Consider the following 15,607-nt stretch of genomic DNA (forward strand, 5'->3'; position numbering starts at 1 on the left):
TTTTGCAACATCCTTCATTTAACAAGGTATGGAAAAGCTACAAAACATTCCAGCCGTGCTTCAGTTCTTCTATTTGTTTATTAATAACACAGACGAAATCCCCAGAATCTGTATCAGTGCTTTTGTGAATTACTATGCTGGACATTTCTTTTGTGTCATTTTGGGTATGCTGGCTTGAGCATGCTAGCTCAACCAGTGATCCATACCGTTAGCTAGGCCAGCATGACCAAGCCAACCCAAGAAGACAGGTTGCAAAGAATGGCATCCAAACTTGCCAGGCAGGATTTTAGAGCGTTAACTCTTATTCTTTCTTCAGTTAAGTGCCATCTGTGTCTGCAGCGTCACCTGCCATGGCTGGCAGGTGGAAAAGTAGAAAGAGGGAAAACACCCTCGGTACTTTTAAAGGGGGAGGAAAGAGGGAAGACGGTGGGAGGCGACGGGTGTCCTAGAGACTTGGGTGTCTGCCTCAACAGCGGGAGGTTGTTGGTTCGAAACCCACTGCCAAACAAGGATAGGTACAAGCATCCCCCGGCCCAATGCCCGTCTTCTTTCTTGGCTGTCACACCACAGCTAATGCTCAAACATTCGCATTTACACACGCTTAACCATCCTGCGACTTTTTTTTTTATTACACCGCTAGTTGCATTTAGAGCACAAGTGCAAACAAACAGTCTCTATGAAGGCGCTCTGGTTGTGAAGGAAAATGCATCGAAATGCACATAAACTGCAGTAAATTTGTTTGTCAGTCTGAACATTTCTAAAAGCAAATGGGCAATGTATAAAACCATCTTTATCCCTTTATTCTCAATGTGCATTCCAACCACTATGCACAACTGCTACATAGCAGCGCGAGGTTGCATATAGCAAGGTTTATATATTAAAGGTCAACTTAAGGGCACTGAAATGCAATAAAAAAATTTACAGCATCCTCACCGAGCATCATTTGTAGATATCAGCATCATGACGGTCATGAATTTTTATCGGTACGCCTAGTTGCCCTTCGTTCAAAAGTTTTTTTCCTGGCATAATTAACAGAACATTTTTAGAACAGATATAGAGAAGAAGAAATTCTTGACAGCACAAGCTGGAATAAGGGATGGAAGGAAGGCCCATCTATTGACGGAAGCTTTCCTTCCACCCTTGGTTCAAGTGTGTACCGATACAGTCTTTGTCATCTGCATCAAACCATCTTTAGGATCTCCAGATTCTCTCTTAGTTACTACGAGAGGAGTACTTCAAGTGGTTGTTGGTAGTTGTAAAGTCAGCTGAAGAATGCGAAGCTAAATGTAGCTCTTCTATAACGCAGCTTTCCACCTCTTTGCTCTACTCCCAAAAGCGTATGTATCAAATGGTAGCTGCATGGGGTAGTATTGATAGAAGCACTAATGAACATTCTAAGCTTTTTAGCTCTCAGAACCAATCTGGACATGTCAGCAGTTAGCACCATTGCTGATGGCAAACCTTCTTTATCCAGGAGCTTAGTGCTTTGTATAAGTGGATCAGGAACCAGAAAATGATCTACCTGTTTAGTGAAGGTTGTAGGGCTAATCTTCCTCTCCACTCCCTTTTCAGATAAAAAAAAAATAGACAAAAAATTCAGATGGCATTTAAGACTGCTTACGTGCTGTGAATGTTCGACTCCCACCGCCGGCCGGGTACCCACCGGTTTTCTCAAAATGGGTTCAAACTATGGCCCGGCCTGGTGCTCGGCTTCCTATTGTTGCATAGCTTGGGAAAGGAGCCTGCGCCTTCAAATTCCGTCACAGTGGGCTTGAAGACAAGAGACAGTAAAAGGGACACAAGTTGGGCTTCTACTGCACGAGGCAGATTTAGGGTTGCTTGATGGCGGAACTTATCTCTGAACCATCAAGGCAACTGTGGTCTAGAACCCTTTTCCCAAGCATCTCACCCTAGAAGAGCCGAGCACCAGGCCAGGGGAAATCTTGTACCCATTAAAGAAACCGGTGGGTACCCGGCGGCACTGGGGATCGAACCCAGCACCTCCCGAATGCGAGGCGGATGCTCTACCACAAGGCCACCGCTTCGGTGCTTAGTGTGTCATCGTGAGCATTTGACCTTGACGCAGGTTGCGCACCAAGAAATGAAATGAAGACGCTCCTCCGAATGCTGATTTCACAAACGTTGAATCCACAAAGGTCTGAGTGAAACACTCAGTTCGACTACAGTTTATGGGGGACATTCCAAAGAGACTATGGATATGCGGGACATCGTAGTGAAGGGCTCCGGAAATTTCGACCATCTGGGGTTCTTTAACCGGGCCTAAGCGATGCCAGTGCACGTTAAAGAACCCCAGGTGGTCGAAATACCTGTTGTGAGCTAGCCTTCAACCGGACTAAGAGACATATGCTATATGCAATGAGAAATCATATGACACCACCCGCAATGGTGTTCGACAAACGGTTGAGTCACAATTTTGATAAGAAAGTTGGTTTTCGAGGAAAGGAAATGACACAGTAACCGTCTCGCATCTAGGTGGACACCTAGACCATGCCCTAAGGGAAGAGGTAGAGAGTCTGGGACAGCATACAATTGAAGGTGCATACGAGGGGGTACCCAAAAGAAACCGGACTAAATTTTTTGGTCGGCAAAGCTTCTGTGGTACCGCGTTTTGCCACTAGGAGCGCATAGAACGAACATTCCAGAGTCAGTAAGCCGAGTGTCATCGTTGAAGGAGGTCAGACTGGTTTAGGCAGAGTTTTAGAGTGACGGCTGTTTTGTGTGAACGTCGTTTTTGCAATGGCTGATTTTCGTGAACAGCGTGCGCCGGTGAAATTTTGATTTTTGCACGGAAAAAGTTGAATAGAAACTCTTGAAATATTAAGAAAGACGTACAAGGACGATGCTATGGGGACAACAACAAAGCAAAATCAAAGCATCGATCAAAGCAACAATCATGCCAATGGAAAACTTCAAATTCTCTTCGCCTCAAGAAAGCTCGTCAGGTGAAACTAAACCTCAAAACAATGCTGATTTGTATTTTCGACGACGTGAGAGGAGTCGTCCATTGAGAATTTGTTCCGCAGGGTCAGACAGTTAGCCGGGCTTTCTACTTGGATGTTGTGAAAAGATTGGGCAACAGTGTGCGGTGGAAGCGGCCAGATTTGTGGCGGTCGGGTGACTGGTTTTTCCATCATGGCAATGCCCCTGCTCACACAGTTCTGTCTCTACGACAATTTTGGACCAAAAATGGCATGACCCCTATTTCTCAACCCTCATACTCTCCCGACCTTGCCCCGTGCTACTTTCTTTGTTTCCTAGAATGAAAAAATAGGTGAATGGAAAGCGTTTCGCTGCTGTTACTGAGGTGAAGAAAAAACGACGGAGGCACTCTCAAGCATCACAAAAGATGAATTTAAACAATGTTTTGAAAAATGCAATGAAAGATTCGACAAGCGTATCATTGCAAGTGAGGAATACTTTGAAGGAGATTGAAGGTCTGTGCTTAAAATGTGAACAAATAAGTTCAAACAAAAATAAGTCCGGTTTCTTTTGGGTACCCCCTCGTATGTCGTCAGTTTGAATCCCTTGTCGCAAGCTATCCTCCAACTTGACTCGCACATGTAAGCTATATGCAATGAGAAATCATATGGCACCACCCGGAATACTGCACGACAAACGGTTGCTGCCAATTTCGGTCTGAATTTAGTCGGAGAAAACTGGCGCCACATTGAGATCAGCCAGTGTAGGTATATATAGATGACTGACATTTATATGACTGTCTGAACTGGCGGTGCTCGACTTGCTGTGTGTGCGTTACGACCGCTTAATAATGTCATCCTATTTTTCTTGCCAACATTGGGATTTTCTGCACCACCTGCGAGTACACACACCTAGACATGCCACCAGCTTTTCTCGTAATGGTTTGGTTTGTGGGGGCTTAACGTCCCAAAGCGACTCAGGCTGTGAGGGACAACATAGTGAAGGGCTCCGGAAATTTCGACCACCTGGGGTTCTTTAATGTGCACCCACATCGCACAGCACACAGGCCTCTAGAATTTCACCTTCAATTCAACCGCTGCGGCCGGGATCGAACCCGCGTCTTTCGGGTCAGCATCCGAGCGCCATAACCACTGAGACACCGCGGCAGTTTTTCTTCTAATGGGACTAGTAACACTTTTGCATTAAAATACAGGCAAAAGGAAAATAAACAGACCGAGGATGTAGTGGATGTACACACACACAAAACTAGGTGGAGGGACAAGACAAATAGCGCTGGAGGTAAGGGGTGGCTGAGGCTAACATTAGATGACGACAGCTAAAATTTGGAGGGGTCTGCATTGCACTAAGTATGACATGAATGTTTACTTAGCAATCTTTTTATAATATGCAAGCTCCAAGTCACCTGTGTTTTTCAGTCCCATCATTGCTGTACCATAATTTTAAGGCCAACTAGTTTTTGAGCTACTTACCCAAACTATACACCTCCTAAATGTTTCCATGACAAAACCTGTAGTTCCCATGACAATGGTATTTAATACCACACAAAAAAGGAATTCAAACACACACAAGACTGACGCATTTTGGCAACTTGGTGTTTACTGAAAACAGTGCCAAGTCATCCTTTATTCAACTGCAGCTGTTTATCAGCTAGCATATGTGGGCACTTCTAACCACTGGGTTGTGCTTTTAGCTAGCACGGAAAACTAGCACGGAAAATGTCTTTTCTGTTCAGTTTTGAAATCTCATTCCAGCACGTGCACACCAGAAACCTACCATTATACACGAATATAGGCAAGCATCATAGCTTCACAAGCATTATAGCTTCACCTTATACACGTTACAATTCTCAGTAGTCGCACAACTTAGTGTGCAGCTTTCACAATGTCTACGGTCAGTGGACAGTTTAAAAAAGGCAGCACTCCATTCAATGCATGAACATATTCCACAGTTATTCTAACTTATGACTGGCTTGAAAAAAAACAGCATTTTAAGCACCAAGAGATAAAAGAAAACAGGAACAGAGAAACAAAGGCACACTTCAAGCAAACTGATTAAGTTAGATAGGTGCATGTATGCATGTACATGGCAGGGTACGCTAGCTATCATCAGGCTCCAGGTTGATGTTGTTGCCAAACTTGTTGTACAGTTGTGACTTCAGCTCAGCCATGATGCCTTTAATAGTGCGGGTCTCCTCTTCGAGAACTGCGGTCCGTTCCTTATTCTGTGCTTTTGCTTGCTCTAGCATCTGTTGCGCCTCCTCAGAGTCCAGGTTGACAAATACGTCCCCCAGCTGATATGTGGTTCCAGCTAAGGAAAAGGGACAATACCGCTTGACTGCCCGAAGAAACTATGTAACAGATGTCCATCAGAAACACCTTGTGTGACAAGTCTACAGTGTGTCCTATTTGTGGGCAATGCTCTGCTGACACAGCCAATAGAAATACTGCAAACAGTATTAAGTACTGCTACACGAGCATGGAAGAAAACTTCAGAAACAGCCATGCCTCAATTTATTAAGAGCCATGACCATAACTTCACAACAAATTTAATTTTACATGTCTTGCTGAACCTGTCACATGTGTGAGCACATAATATAGGCCTTATGTTACTAGAAACTGCTCGGCCTGCACTGTGAAATGCTTATTATGTGGTATGTGGTGGAATATGGTATGTTTTCTATCAATGACAAAAAACATTAGTAGGTGCAAAATGCCGTTTATCTACAGTAGAAACCTGCGATAGCGAAATCTCGAGAATATGAAATTCTCGCCGCAACGAAATATTTCCGAATTCCCGGTAAATGCCCATAGGGGCCAATGTATTTCGTATCTCTCGGTAACGAAACATTTTCGTACCGCATTCCCACGATAACGAAATTCGCTGCAACGTCGGTCCGCGTACTGTCTCCAATATTATGAATAACAGCGTCAAAAAAGCACTCAAATTGAGCAAACTGCAATAGCGCGCTTGCGTGGCTGCAGCGAGAGTGTTGGCGCCTGGCAACCTTGCAGCCGGAACGACTTTAAAAACTTTAGCCACTTTGAGCCGGTGCTAGCCACCATACCGGAGCAGCGCGTGTCCTCTGTGATCGGTTCCGCGTGGTTGTTTATCTCGGAGGCTATGTTCAGGGAAGGCAGCCTCGCAGCGACACCATCAGGGGGCGACACTAGATCATCGGCGCTGCACTTTTAGGCCTTCGAGCGGTGCACATGTGTTCGTTGTGTGCGGTGGCGGTGTGTATGAGCAGCAGTCGGCACGTTTGCGTTTGAGATGTCTCCGCCAGCCAAAAAACGAAGATTTTTGTCTCTGCAAGAGAAGGCTGCCATCATTGCTCAAGCATAAAAAGGCAGGAAAAAAATGGATATCGCCGACGAGTACGGGATTGCGTGCAGCTCGCTGTAGACAATTTTGAAAAGCAAGGCAGCCATTCTCGGTGCACTTGAGAATGGTGCTCGAGCACAGCATTAAACAGTGATGGCTGCGGCGTTCCCGGACGTTGACAAGGCGGTGTTTGCCTGGTTCTGTGACGACGACGTGGCAATGGATCACTTCTTGCAGTGTGAGAATAGAACCATGAAGTTGCTGCAAGGCAAGGCTCGGCAAACTAAGCTGACTGACTTTTGGCAATAAATTTTCTTTTTGCAGGCTGTTTTCTATCTTTTCTGTCTCATTTTCGCGGCAACGAAATTCTCGCGAAAGCAAATTTTTTTGCTGTCCCCGGCGATTTCGTTATTGTGGGTTTCGACTGTATCTACATTGCCACACAAGCCAATAAATGACTTAGGCATGCCCAAACCTGTATTTGTATAGTGAGGAGTAAAAAGAACTCTTATTTAGTATGCAGGAAGCAAAATTTCTCTCTACTGCAAGTGCTTACACATAGCCACATATTACGTCATAGACAGAAGTCAGCAATTTGTCTACAAGACATGCAAGACAAACAGTGGCAAGCCTGAACAACAACTGTTTCAAAGGTACACTTAAGATAACTCCATCCAATTACTGTTCTCAGTAAAAATTGATTCTCTGGCTCTTTCTGGCTATGTTAGTGTTTGTCCAGCAGCTAAAGGTGCATTTACGAATTAGAAAATTGAATTAAATTTTCACGCCACACGATGCAAACTCGTGATGCGCTCAGCAAAAAGGACCAACTGCCATCGTTTTGTTGAAGTGAATGGCAGTGTAGCCTGGCTTCTGGGATCAGTGCCCAAAAATCGGTGTTGATGCACGCAGTTTACTGCAACGCCTGTATTTTGTTTTGTTTGTCTTTTCTAGCTTTTGTAGCTAAATTCAATTTCTGGTGAGAGTAATCTCTCTATGGTTAGAATGTGGTATCCTATTGATACAGGCCAAACTGCACTTTGTCTTCAGTGTCCCTTTCAAGTTGCCAAGCACTTCCCAGCTTCCAGCTGCACAAAATATGAAACAACAAACATGCATGACGATAAACCTTGCAGTATTTACAGACTGGCCATAACCTTACCCAGTAAAATAAATTAAATCTCTGTTGCTGAGCCTCCGATGGATAAACAAAGAGGGGACTGATATAGTCCCAATGCACACTGGAATTCTTACGAAATACGGAAAATGCAAAATGTCCAAGCAGTAGAAAGCAACCAAAAAGGCATCCAAAGCGATTAAGGATATGGTATAGGGACGTCGTCTTCAACCACCAGGATTTCATCTGCAGCATCTTCCAAGTTACGTAGCTCTTGCTGCAAAGGCAAAATAATTTCAATAGCTATGATAGTTCCAATAGCAAAGCAGGTACAAATATTCAAACAACTTTCCTCATTAGCAGTCACACGAACTGCTCTTTACCACCTTTTGTGCTATGAGCCTTCCATACATACTGTAGCATTAACTGTAGCAAGAAAAAGGAGGCACTTCATGGTAACCCTTCAACTACAAAATTAATTCCCAAAAAACATACCAAAATTGCCAGATTTTTTTAAGTCGCCATAATTTTTAAAATGTAATTCTGATTCTGAATATATAGTACTTTATCGGTTTTTGGTTAGAATGAACAAAATTAAAAAAAAGAGCTGTTCTTGAGGGCAGCTTTCTCTCGGTGCATGCCACAGCAATGTGTTACAACGTACTGAAATGTGCCGTATTTTTTTTGATCTGATACGCTGTAACACTCTGCAAAGTGCAGACGTTGCTTCGTCCTAACACAAACAAGGTTTCTTCATTCACATTTAATGTGCACTACCCACCGCGTCACCGTCACTCTCGCCGTCATCTGAAGACATCTCCAGCTCGCAAACAAAGTCACTGTAAGAAACAAATTCTCAATTCTCAGCAACGCTGCTGTCAGATCTACTTCAGGAAACAGCTATTTTTCTTGGGACATCGCCGCCACCGGCATTCTTCATGTCTTCACTAAATGACTATTGTCAGGCTTAAAACATGCACTAAAAACGCGAAACACTTTTTCATGGCCAACTACTGCCCTCTAGTGTCGAAAATTGCAAGCAATGCAACTGCCAGCCATAACTCTTCTCTGGCAGCGTGAGCAGCCCAACATCAAACCAGACAAGTGTGACTAGTCAATGGGGATAGTGGTACAATCTCCAACGATGAATACAGCTCGGGGTTGGCAGTTAAAAGGGCTGAGGCAGTTTAGGGTTAAAAGTAAAACTAATCACGTGAAGCAATATTCTGGCACCACAAGAAACTGCAGGCCAGTAGCTTTTGCTCTCAAACCATTACATAATGCCCAGAATATCACTCCAAAGCAGAGTGCAAAAAAGTTAATAACTTTCATTTCTGCTGCCAAAAACTACATACATCGCTAACACACTTGCAGAAACAGCAGCTTTTTTCCGACATATTTAACAAGGGTAGAAGTGCAGGCTAGCTGATTTTTCATGCTTGCAAAACAATGCAAAAGACACAGTCAAAGGCACAAAGTTGGACAAAATCTAAAGACCGCAAATAAAAGTGAAAACCATTGTTCAAGAAGTGCAGAACTTGCAGAAGCAAGGATCGTACCATGAAAGAAATTATCCAAGCCCAAAGTATCACTGCACTGGGTGATTCATGCACCCATTTCATTGCATTATCGGAGAAGGAAATCACATACATGGCAGGACCTGTAAAAAGGCGATTAACGCCACTTTTCTTTCTTGCTTGCGCATTGTACCCTTTTGCCATCCATCATGCATCCAGACATGTATATATATGTGTAAAATTTCGACTGTTAAATGTAGCTGAGAGTAAGCGCTGTATGTATCCGTTCTGTGCCTTCGTCCATATCTTTTGTGCTGTTCTGCAAGAATATTCAACTAAACAAGGTTGAAGTGCCAGCTGCTAAAGATGCAGGAGGCGTGCTTAAAGATAAATACATGCCAAATTAACCCTAACAGCAAAACAGCCTGATGGTGTTTTGATTTACTCAACTTGCCTTCGTAATTGCATGTGGTTTTATGGTCCTCAGACATTCAGAATTATCAAAATTAGTTAAATCTTAACTCTGCTGTAATGATAATTTCTTTAATAAATCTGCCAATGTTTCACATTTCTGCAATGAAGAGACCATTAGTAATGAAATCGTGGAATTTCTTAACATTTAGCAGACATTTTCAATACTTCCTCATCCCGGGGTGAACAAGTGAATCATTTGCAAACAAAAAATGCTTACTGACGACAAACATACCTCTAGCTGTTTCATTTCTTCTGTTGCATCTTCAAGCCTGGCGTTCTGCCTCGCGAAATTGTTGATCATCTCCTGGTCCTTAGCAGTGACTTGCACATCGCCTTCCTGAAATGCAGTGGCCAACGCTCATCACACCATACCGCACACGTTTTTGATGGCACTGGGAGTAAAACCGGCAGTTATAGATAAACCGTGGCGGTAACCGATGCACTTGTGGAGGTAACCGATGCATCGGTCATGAGTGGTTCGTGTGAACGGCGTTCGCAGTACGACGAATAAATTTCTTCCCGTCTCTTGTATCAAGTTTCCCAGCACATATTTGAGCTGGAACTCCAGAACCGCAGTTGGTGGCGAAAAATTAATGGATCCAGCGCAGCATGCTCTCTTTTTATTTTATGTCACTGGGCACGCATGCTACTCTATAAGCGTGGGCGTGGGAGGGGGGCTGTGGGCGGGCGGAGTGCGACACGAATTTTCCGGTTTTTGCAGTGTTCCCACCCTGCATGATCCTCGGGGCCAGAGTAAGACCCCACAGCTCAGAGAGAACGTAGATGCAATCTCTAAACCTGTCAAAATTCAACCAGTAAACAAGAGCAAAGCACAACTTCGTTGTCTGAGATCGGAGCTAAAGAGGATCCCGTAAATTTCAGTAAGCAGACTGAACATCAACTTTTAATGCACTCGAGCGGGACGCAATTCCACATGTAATATCACATGTGGTTAAGGCAGATCTAAATACCGACTGCTGCGTAAATCAGAGAAAATCGAAAAAAAATTCTCTCGGCCTAAACGCACGTTTGTCACATGAGACAGAAACGTCAAGGGTTCCATGCACGCGGCTCAGATTACTTTTTGGCAAGTTGTGAACAGAAACACACATATACGCAGCAAAAATAGCACGTTCCAAGACATCAGCACAGCTTATATACTTTCTGAGCCTCGGATAGCGAAGAAATACTGAAATAAACAATATCTTAACCTCAGAACTCACAGGCTGCCGCCGCAACGAGGCTGCCATGTTGAAGAAAGTTCTTGCCGGCCGCCGCCTCAACCCACAGCTTTTTTTTTTTTTTAGGACCTTTAAAACTAAAGCGTAGCCGTACTTTTTGTACATTTAATAACATTAATTAGCATTGGTAACTTTAAAAAGTATTCAAGTAAGTATTTACTTCTCTTTCTTTACGAAAATTACAAAGATTACAAAAGTATTCAACAGATGGCACAGGCCGCAAGCGCCTGCGCGCATCGAGCTTTTCCGTAGTTTTTTCAGATGTTTGGCGGAGCTGTGCTAGCTGTGCTTGTGATGATGCATTAAAATTGAGTACGGTTCAAATGATGCGAGCTGATTATGAGTGTGTACGAGCAACAAATTTCATTTAAACACGATCAACAACAAATGTCTCTTCCACTGTTTTAATTTTTTTGTGTGTGTGCGTGTGTGTATTGGGGCGGATGGTTACAACTTTTGTAATTACGTACAAAATGGGACCAGCAATAACTGCTTCAGTATTGAAACCTCATTAGAAGTGTATAGCACATGAAGAATTCTTCTGCTCTGCAAACTTGCACTGATATGCTTTGGATCATCGAAGGAAAAACTGTACATTTTGCACTATCTTCGCGCTCGTAGGTGCGACGGCTCTTTGCAAAAAGCGCCTGTTGTGACGTCATACCTGGCGGTGTTCCGCTGGTTGCGCTCGTACGCGGCCGACGGAGAGACGCAGCGGGGAAGAATGGTGAAAGTTGGTGCCCTGCCTCTTGGCAGGTGTGCATGCGGGAGCATGTAACCTTGCAATGCTCTGTTTTGTTCATTGCTTCTGTGCGGTGGCGTTGTTCTGCAAGATCACAAAGTTCCAAATTTTCGTCGCAGCGGATGAGTAAAGTGACCAACGGACGAACGAGGCAACAATGTACGACGACGAGCTGGCGAGCGACGCGACTCGGATACTGCAAGATCTGAGTCTGTTTGAGGTGCCGACCAGGGATCACTTGACGGCTGCGACGCCGAAACGCACGGACACTTCTGCAGGCGAGGATTTTGAAAAGAAACGAGAAATATATGCTAATCTGAACAGCAAGTCTTACCCGGACTTTGCGCTGGCGGGTGATCACGACTATGGGCGCATTCTGTCTCGGGCAGCCACCTCTCAAGGCAGCTACGCTTCGGCGGATGTGCTGGGCAGTCCCCGACGATACCTCCCATCCAGCAGGCGTGCTTTGGGTGCAATCGAGAGCCTAGCCGACGGCAAAGAGTTGCCTGTATACGCCAGGATTGACCGTGCCAGCGTAATTGCCGCTTCTAAGTTCGCGACGCCCAAAGCACCGTGCACCGAAGTGGCGAGTGGAGTGCCGCCGCCCGATTATGCTCGGTGGGCTGCTTGCAAAACAAGACTGCCGGACAGCGCTCACTCGAGTCCACGCAGCAGCGTCAGTTCGTCTAGCCGAGACTCGCAGCACTCGAACAGCTCCGCCGGCGCTGCACCCATCTACGAGAACGTGACGGCCTTGCAGAGCCCTCGATCGTCACTCAGTTCGCAGGACTCGAAGCCTCCGAGCCCACGGGCCAGCCACTGCGAACCGCCGCCGTACCCGCATGCGAAGCCCCCTCCCGAGTACCCCATCTACGCCAATCTGGACGGCTCATCACTGCAGCGAAACGGCCTGGTCAGGCCCTGCGCTCAGAAGCCGTCGTCGTACGCGTCGAGCGTGCGATACTCGACAGCAGGCAACAACAGCTTGTCCTGCTCGTATCCGATCGGCAAGCAGCAGCAGGTTTTCCAAATGAAGAGCCAGCCCTGCGAGAACGCCGCGGGACTTGCAGCGCGCAGCCCCCAGGCCGCCTGTCCGCAAGTTCCTGCTCAGGCGCCCTGCCCGCAGACACTGCCGCCGCCGCCCCCCTACCCTGGCTACAAGCCCAACACGCTAAACACCAAGACGCTGCTGCCGTACAACGTGACCCCGCCGCGGCCCAAAGGTCCCACCGAGGCCGAGAAGAAGATCGAGGCCCTCATGCGCCAGATCGAAGACGAGCTCGAGCAGAACCCGCCGGAGGGAGAGTTTTTCGGTGAGTAATCCGTGTCACGTCAGTCCGGAGCGCGCGATCGGTGACCAAAGCGTGAGTGCTCACTGACTACAGGTCCTCGGTTGTCACTGAGCACCTCGCATTTGTTCAGAAACGCGCGAGCTGCCTCTCCTCTACGTGCCGACTGAGCATGGATGGACGAGGTGTGTCAGCTGCCGGGCCATGTCCCATGCCAGCAGATAATGTGCAGTCTGACAGCACAATGTCTGCTCTTGCAGCACTGCCTGAAGAACAAGCTTGGTTTTCATTACGTGGAATAACTAATGCTGCTGCAAAAATATGTGTGAATTGATAAGAATGTTCCATGTCTTTATGCTCTCGCACCTCATGCAGGGCACCTCATTTCTGTGCATTTTATTTACGAGTGCACTTTGTTGTACTACATACGTGTCTGCTCACATTACCCACCAGAGAACACCAGTTGATTGGTTGCATGTGGTACTACAGAGGATTGTGCAACTTCTGCTTCTTGCATCTGTGGCAGGTGTTCATGAAACGTAGTCAGAAATTTTTGTCATGCATTACAGGGCAGTCACATTACATTTGCTGAAAATATGCAACATGCAGGCATGTTCTGGAGCAGCTGTTGAGGCTAGACTTTTTTTTTTATTGCCTACATTTCATGGCATACACTGAAAAGCCTTAAGATGCATTCAAATGCTATGAGATCAAAAGCAACGTTCACATTCATTACTTACTTGTGATAGTGACATTCCTCCCTTTTTCTACTTTTTTTTTATTATGTTCGAGCTTACACAGTCAGAAGTTTCATTTGCATACATTCTTGTGTGTTGACATTTCATGGTAAAATTTCTAGATTCTGATTACAGTTGGTATATTTTTTTTTTTCGGAAAATCGGAAAACTCAAGCTTGATTTCTATAAGTAACGTTTATTTCTATCCCCACACTGTCTTGGAGTCTGGCTTCAACAAGCTTGCAATTTACTCTGATGTGGCTCAGACCTAGCTGTCTTCTGAATTATAAAATATTCTTTATGCTCCTGATGCTACTTTATGAGCACTAGGGTCTTATGTACTTGTTGCGTCAAAAATAGGGAGCACAAAAACTGTGTGACAAAGTATGGCATGCTTGCACAATAGTATTTATGGCTTATCTGAACACCATGTCATTATATGTGTAGGCTACACTCTTCTTATTAAGATCATCTTTGAGTGGGGAGGCTTTTTATTGTGCCGATCTAGTATTTGCTCTGACATAGTTCAGCATCGCATCAAGAGTACCACCATTGCTCAATCATACCTGTGTCACATAGTTACTTTTAGTTGGCTGTCAAATCGAAGCCCTTCAGGGTTCCATACTCTCAAAATTGCATCATTTGTTGCTCTTGCATGGAAAATTCGATTGCCATCGAAAGTCCCGGTGATCTCACACCAAGCGCTTGTGGCAACACTGTCACCATTGATGATTTTGCACTTAAACATCCAGCAGACAACTTTAATATGAAAGCTAAACTATTTAATGCAAATTTGGACTATTTAAAGCCAGGTGCCACTGTTTAGCATGTTCAGTCTTTGTCAAAAGTAACCAGGCTGCACGTTTTTCTTCTCAGTCCTATACTAAAGCTATTATGCCAGCACTCAAGCTCTAAATCTCTGTATGGTAAGAAGAACCCCTGTTCTCACCTTCAAAAGACTTTTTGACCTTCAGGGAAGCCATGAGGGCTCTGTTATATGAATGAGAAGCAAACCATGGAGCCTGGTTACTTTTGACAAAGACTGTACTTTCGCAGTACTCATTCACTCAACAATACTTGAGCTTCTGCTGGCTGCTTTATTTCTACATTATTTCTTGAACTAACATTTAATGATTGCGCTTCTCTGTTTTTGTCTGAACTGCAAACACTGTATCCAACAGGGCATGCTGCCATCATTCAAAAAGCTAATAAACTTTGATAGAGTTTTGCACTTCCGTGTGGACTTGTTAGGGTACTGTCTTGTGGGCTATATTCGTCCTGGCCTTGTGGTAGTTGTTTTGTTGTTAGACTAGTGGCTTTATTTTTAGGTGCATAATACAGAAGCATCTTTTATGGCATCTCAACATCCAAGATATTTTTCTGCTGAGCACAAAATGAGGTTGCTGATTCAGTCGTTGTCTATGTTCCATTTGGTGTTAACTACAGAACTCATGTATCAAGACTTCAGCATAGCCACAGGAGCCCAGATCATTCTACATCAACCAGCAGCCCTTAGGAACTTCACATTCTGCCATGGGGTTGCATTTGTAATGCGAAAGCTCAAATGCTAATGATATCAATATTAGATGTCAAGTGTAGATGTCTGTGTGAAAATAGAAGATTTTGGAACGTAATGTGTGCAGCTCAATGTAATGCTCTTGTTATGTTTGTGAGTGTCATGTATTGTTGAGGGTAGGATTTGCACACTGAGTTTATGCTAAAGTGCAGTGGCATGGCAGTCATTTTTTTAGGGCATTTAAGCAGGACATTTTGTTACAAATTGAATTCTTATTTGAAGCAAATGTACATTTCTGGACAAAAAGACCGATGAAATTAAAGTGTCAAATTTTTTGGTTTTCAAGTGGAACTGTGTGCATCTGATTAAATGCATCTCCTGTTTTGGCACATGACAGGGCTCTGTGATTTAGTGTCAGGCAGTTTTCTTGGTTATTATACACCCTATTGTTCTGTGCTTGGATGGGAACGGACACATCTTTCATGTGATGATTCAGTGCAGGTTTAAAGCTTCATAAGGGCACTTGGCTCTTTTTTTTTGTAATTGCGAAATGATCCAACAATTTTTTTGGGATCCAATGCTTCTTGCTAACATAGGTTGCTCGTGCAGGCATTGGTGCCTTTGGCTAATTACTTGGCACAGCATAATATAAAAGGGCATGAGGAAAAGGTGTACTATGGGTGTATGTATTG

At 44.6% G+C, this 15,607-nt stretch overlaps 2 protein-coding genes across 3 annotated transcripts in view; one reads left to right on the forward strand and one right to left on the reverse strand.

Annotated features, from left to right (window-relative positions):
- Positions 1–4,532: 4,532 nt before the first annotated feature.
- Pfdn4 (prefoldin subunit 4) lies at positions 4,533–10,742 on the reverse strand. 2 transcript variants are annotated; one of them, XM_089579325.1, is made up of 4 exons: positions 10,614–10,742; positions 9,623–9,727; positions 7,604–7,676; positions 4,533–5,253 (listed from the first exon to the last, which is right to left on the reverse strand). In XM_089579325.1, exons 1-4 carry the CDS (start codon positions 10,734–10,736, stop codon positions 5,057–5,059), a joined length of 498 nt encoding a protein of 165 aa, XP_089435451.1. In that variant the 5' UTR covers positions 10,737–10,742; the 3' UTR covers positions 4,533–5,056. The 2 variants fall into 2 exon arrangements, with proteins under 2 accessions (XP_089435451.1, XP_089435450.1); XM_089579324.1 differs by having other exon boundaries at positions 10,602–10,655.
- Positions 10,743–11,292: 550 nt separating this feature from the next.
- jub (LIM domain-containing protein jub) overlaps positions 11,293–15,607 on the forward strand; it is a 79,535-nt gene continuing 75,220 nt past the window's right edge. Inside the window, exon 1 of the mRNA XM_089579326.1 lies at positions 11,293–12,686. Within this exon, the coding sequence (XP_089435452.1) occupies positions 11,531–12,686 (1,156 nt within the window). The 5' untranslated portion in view covers positions 11,293–11,530. The remainder of the gene's footprint in view (positions 12,687–15,607) is intronic.

The sequence above is a fragment of the Amblyomma mixtum genome, chromosome 3 (genome assembly GCF_055824585.1).
Source record: "Amblyomma mixtum isolate Tamu chromosome 3, ASM5582458v1, whole genome shotgun sequence".
NCBI classification, from domain to species: Eukaryota; Metazoa; Arthropoda; class Arachnida; order Ixodida; family Ixodidae; genus Amblyomma; species Amblyomma mixtum.

Bases quoted from the DNA above. Each gene is read 5' to 3' on its own strand.
- Pfdn4 (XM_089579325.1), bottom strand. From the start codon at position 10,736: ATGTACAAAAAGTACGGCTACGCTTTAGTTTTAAAGGTCCTAAAAAAA. The intron at 9,728-10,613 runs GTGAGTTCTGAG...ACTGCATTTCAG, and splicing joins CCTCGTTGCGGCGGCAGCCT to GAAGGCGATGTGCAAGTCAC. The intron at 7,677-9,622 runs GTATGTTTGTCG...TTGCCTTTGCAG, and splicing joins AAGAAATGAAACAGCTAGAG to CAAGAGCTACGTAACTTGGA.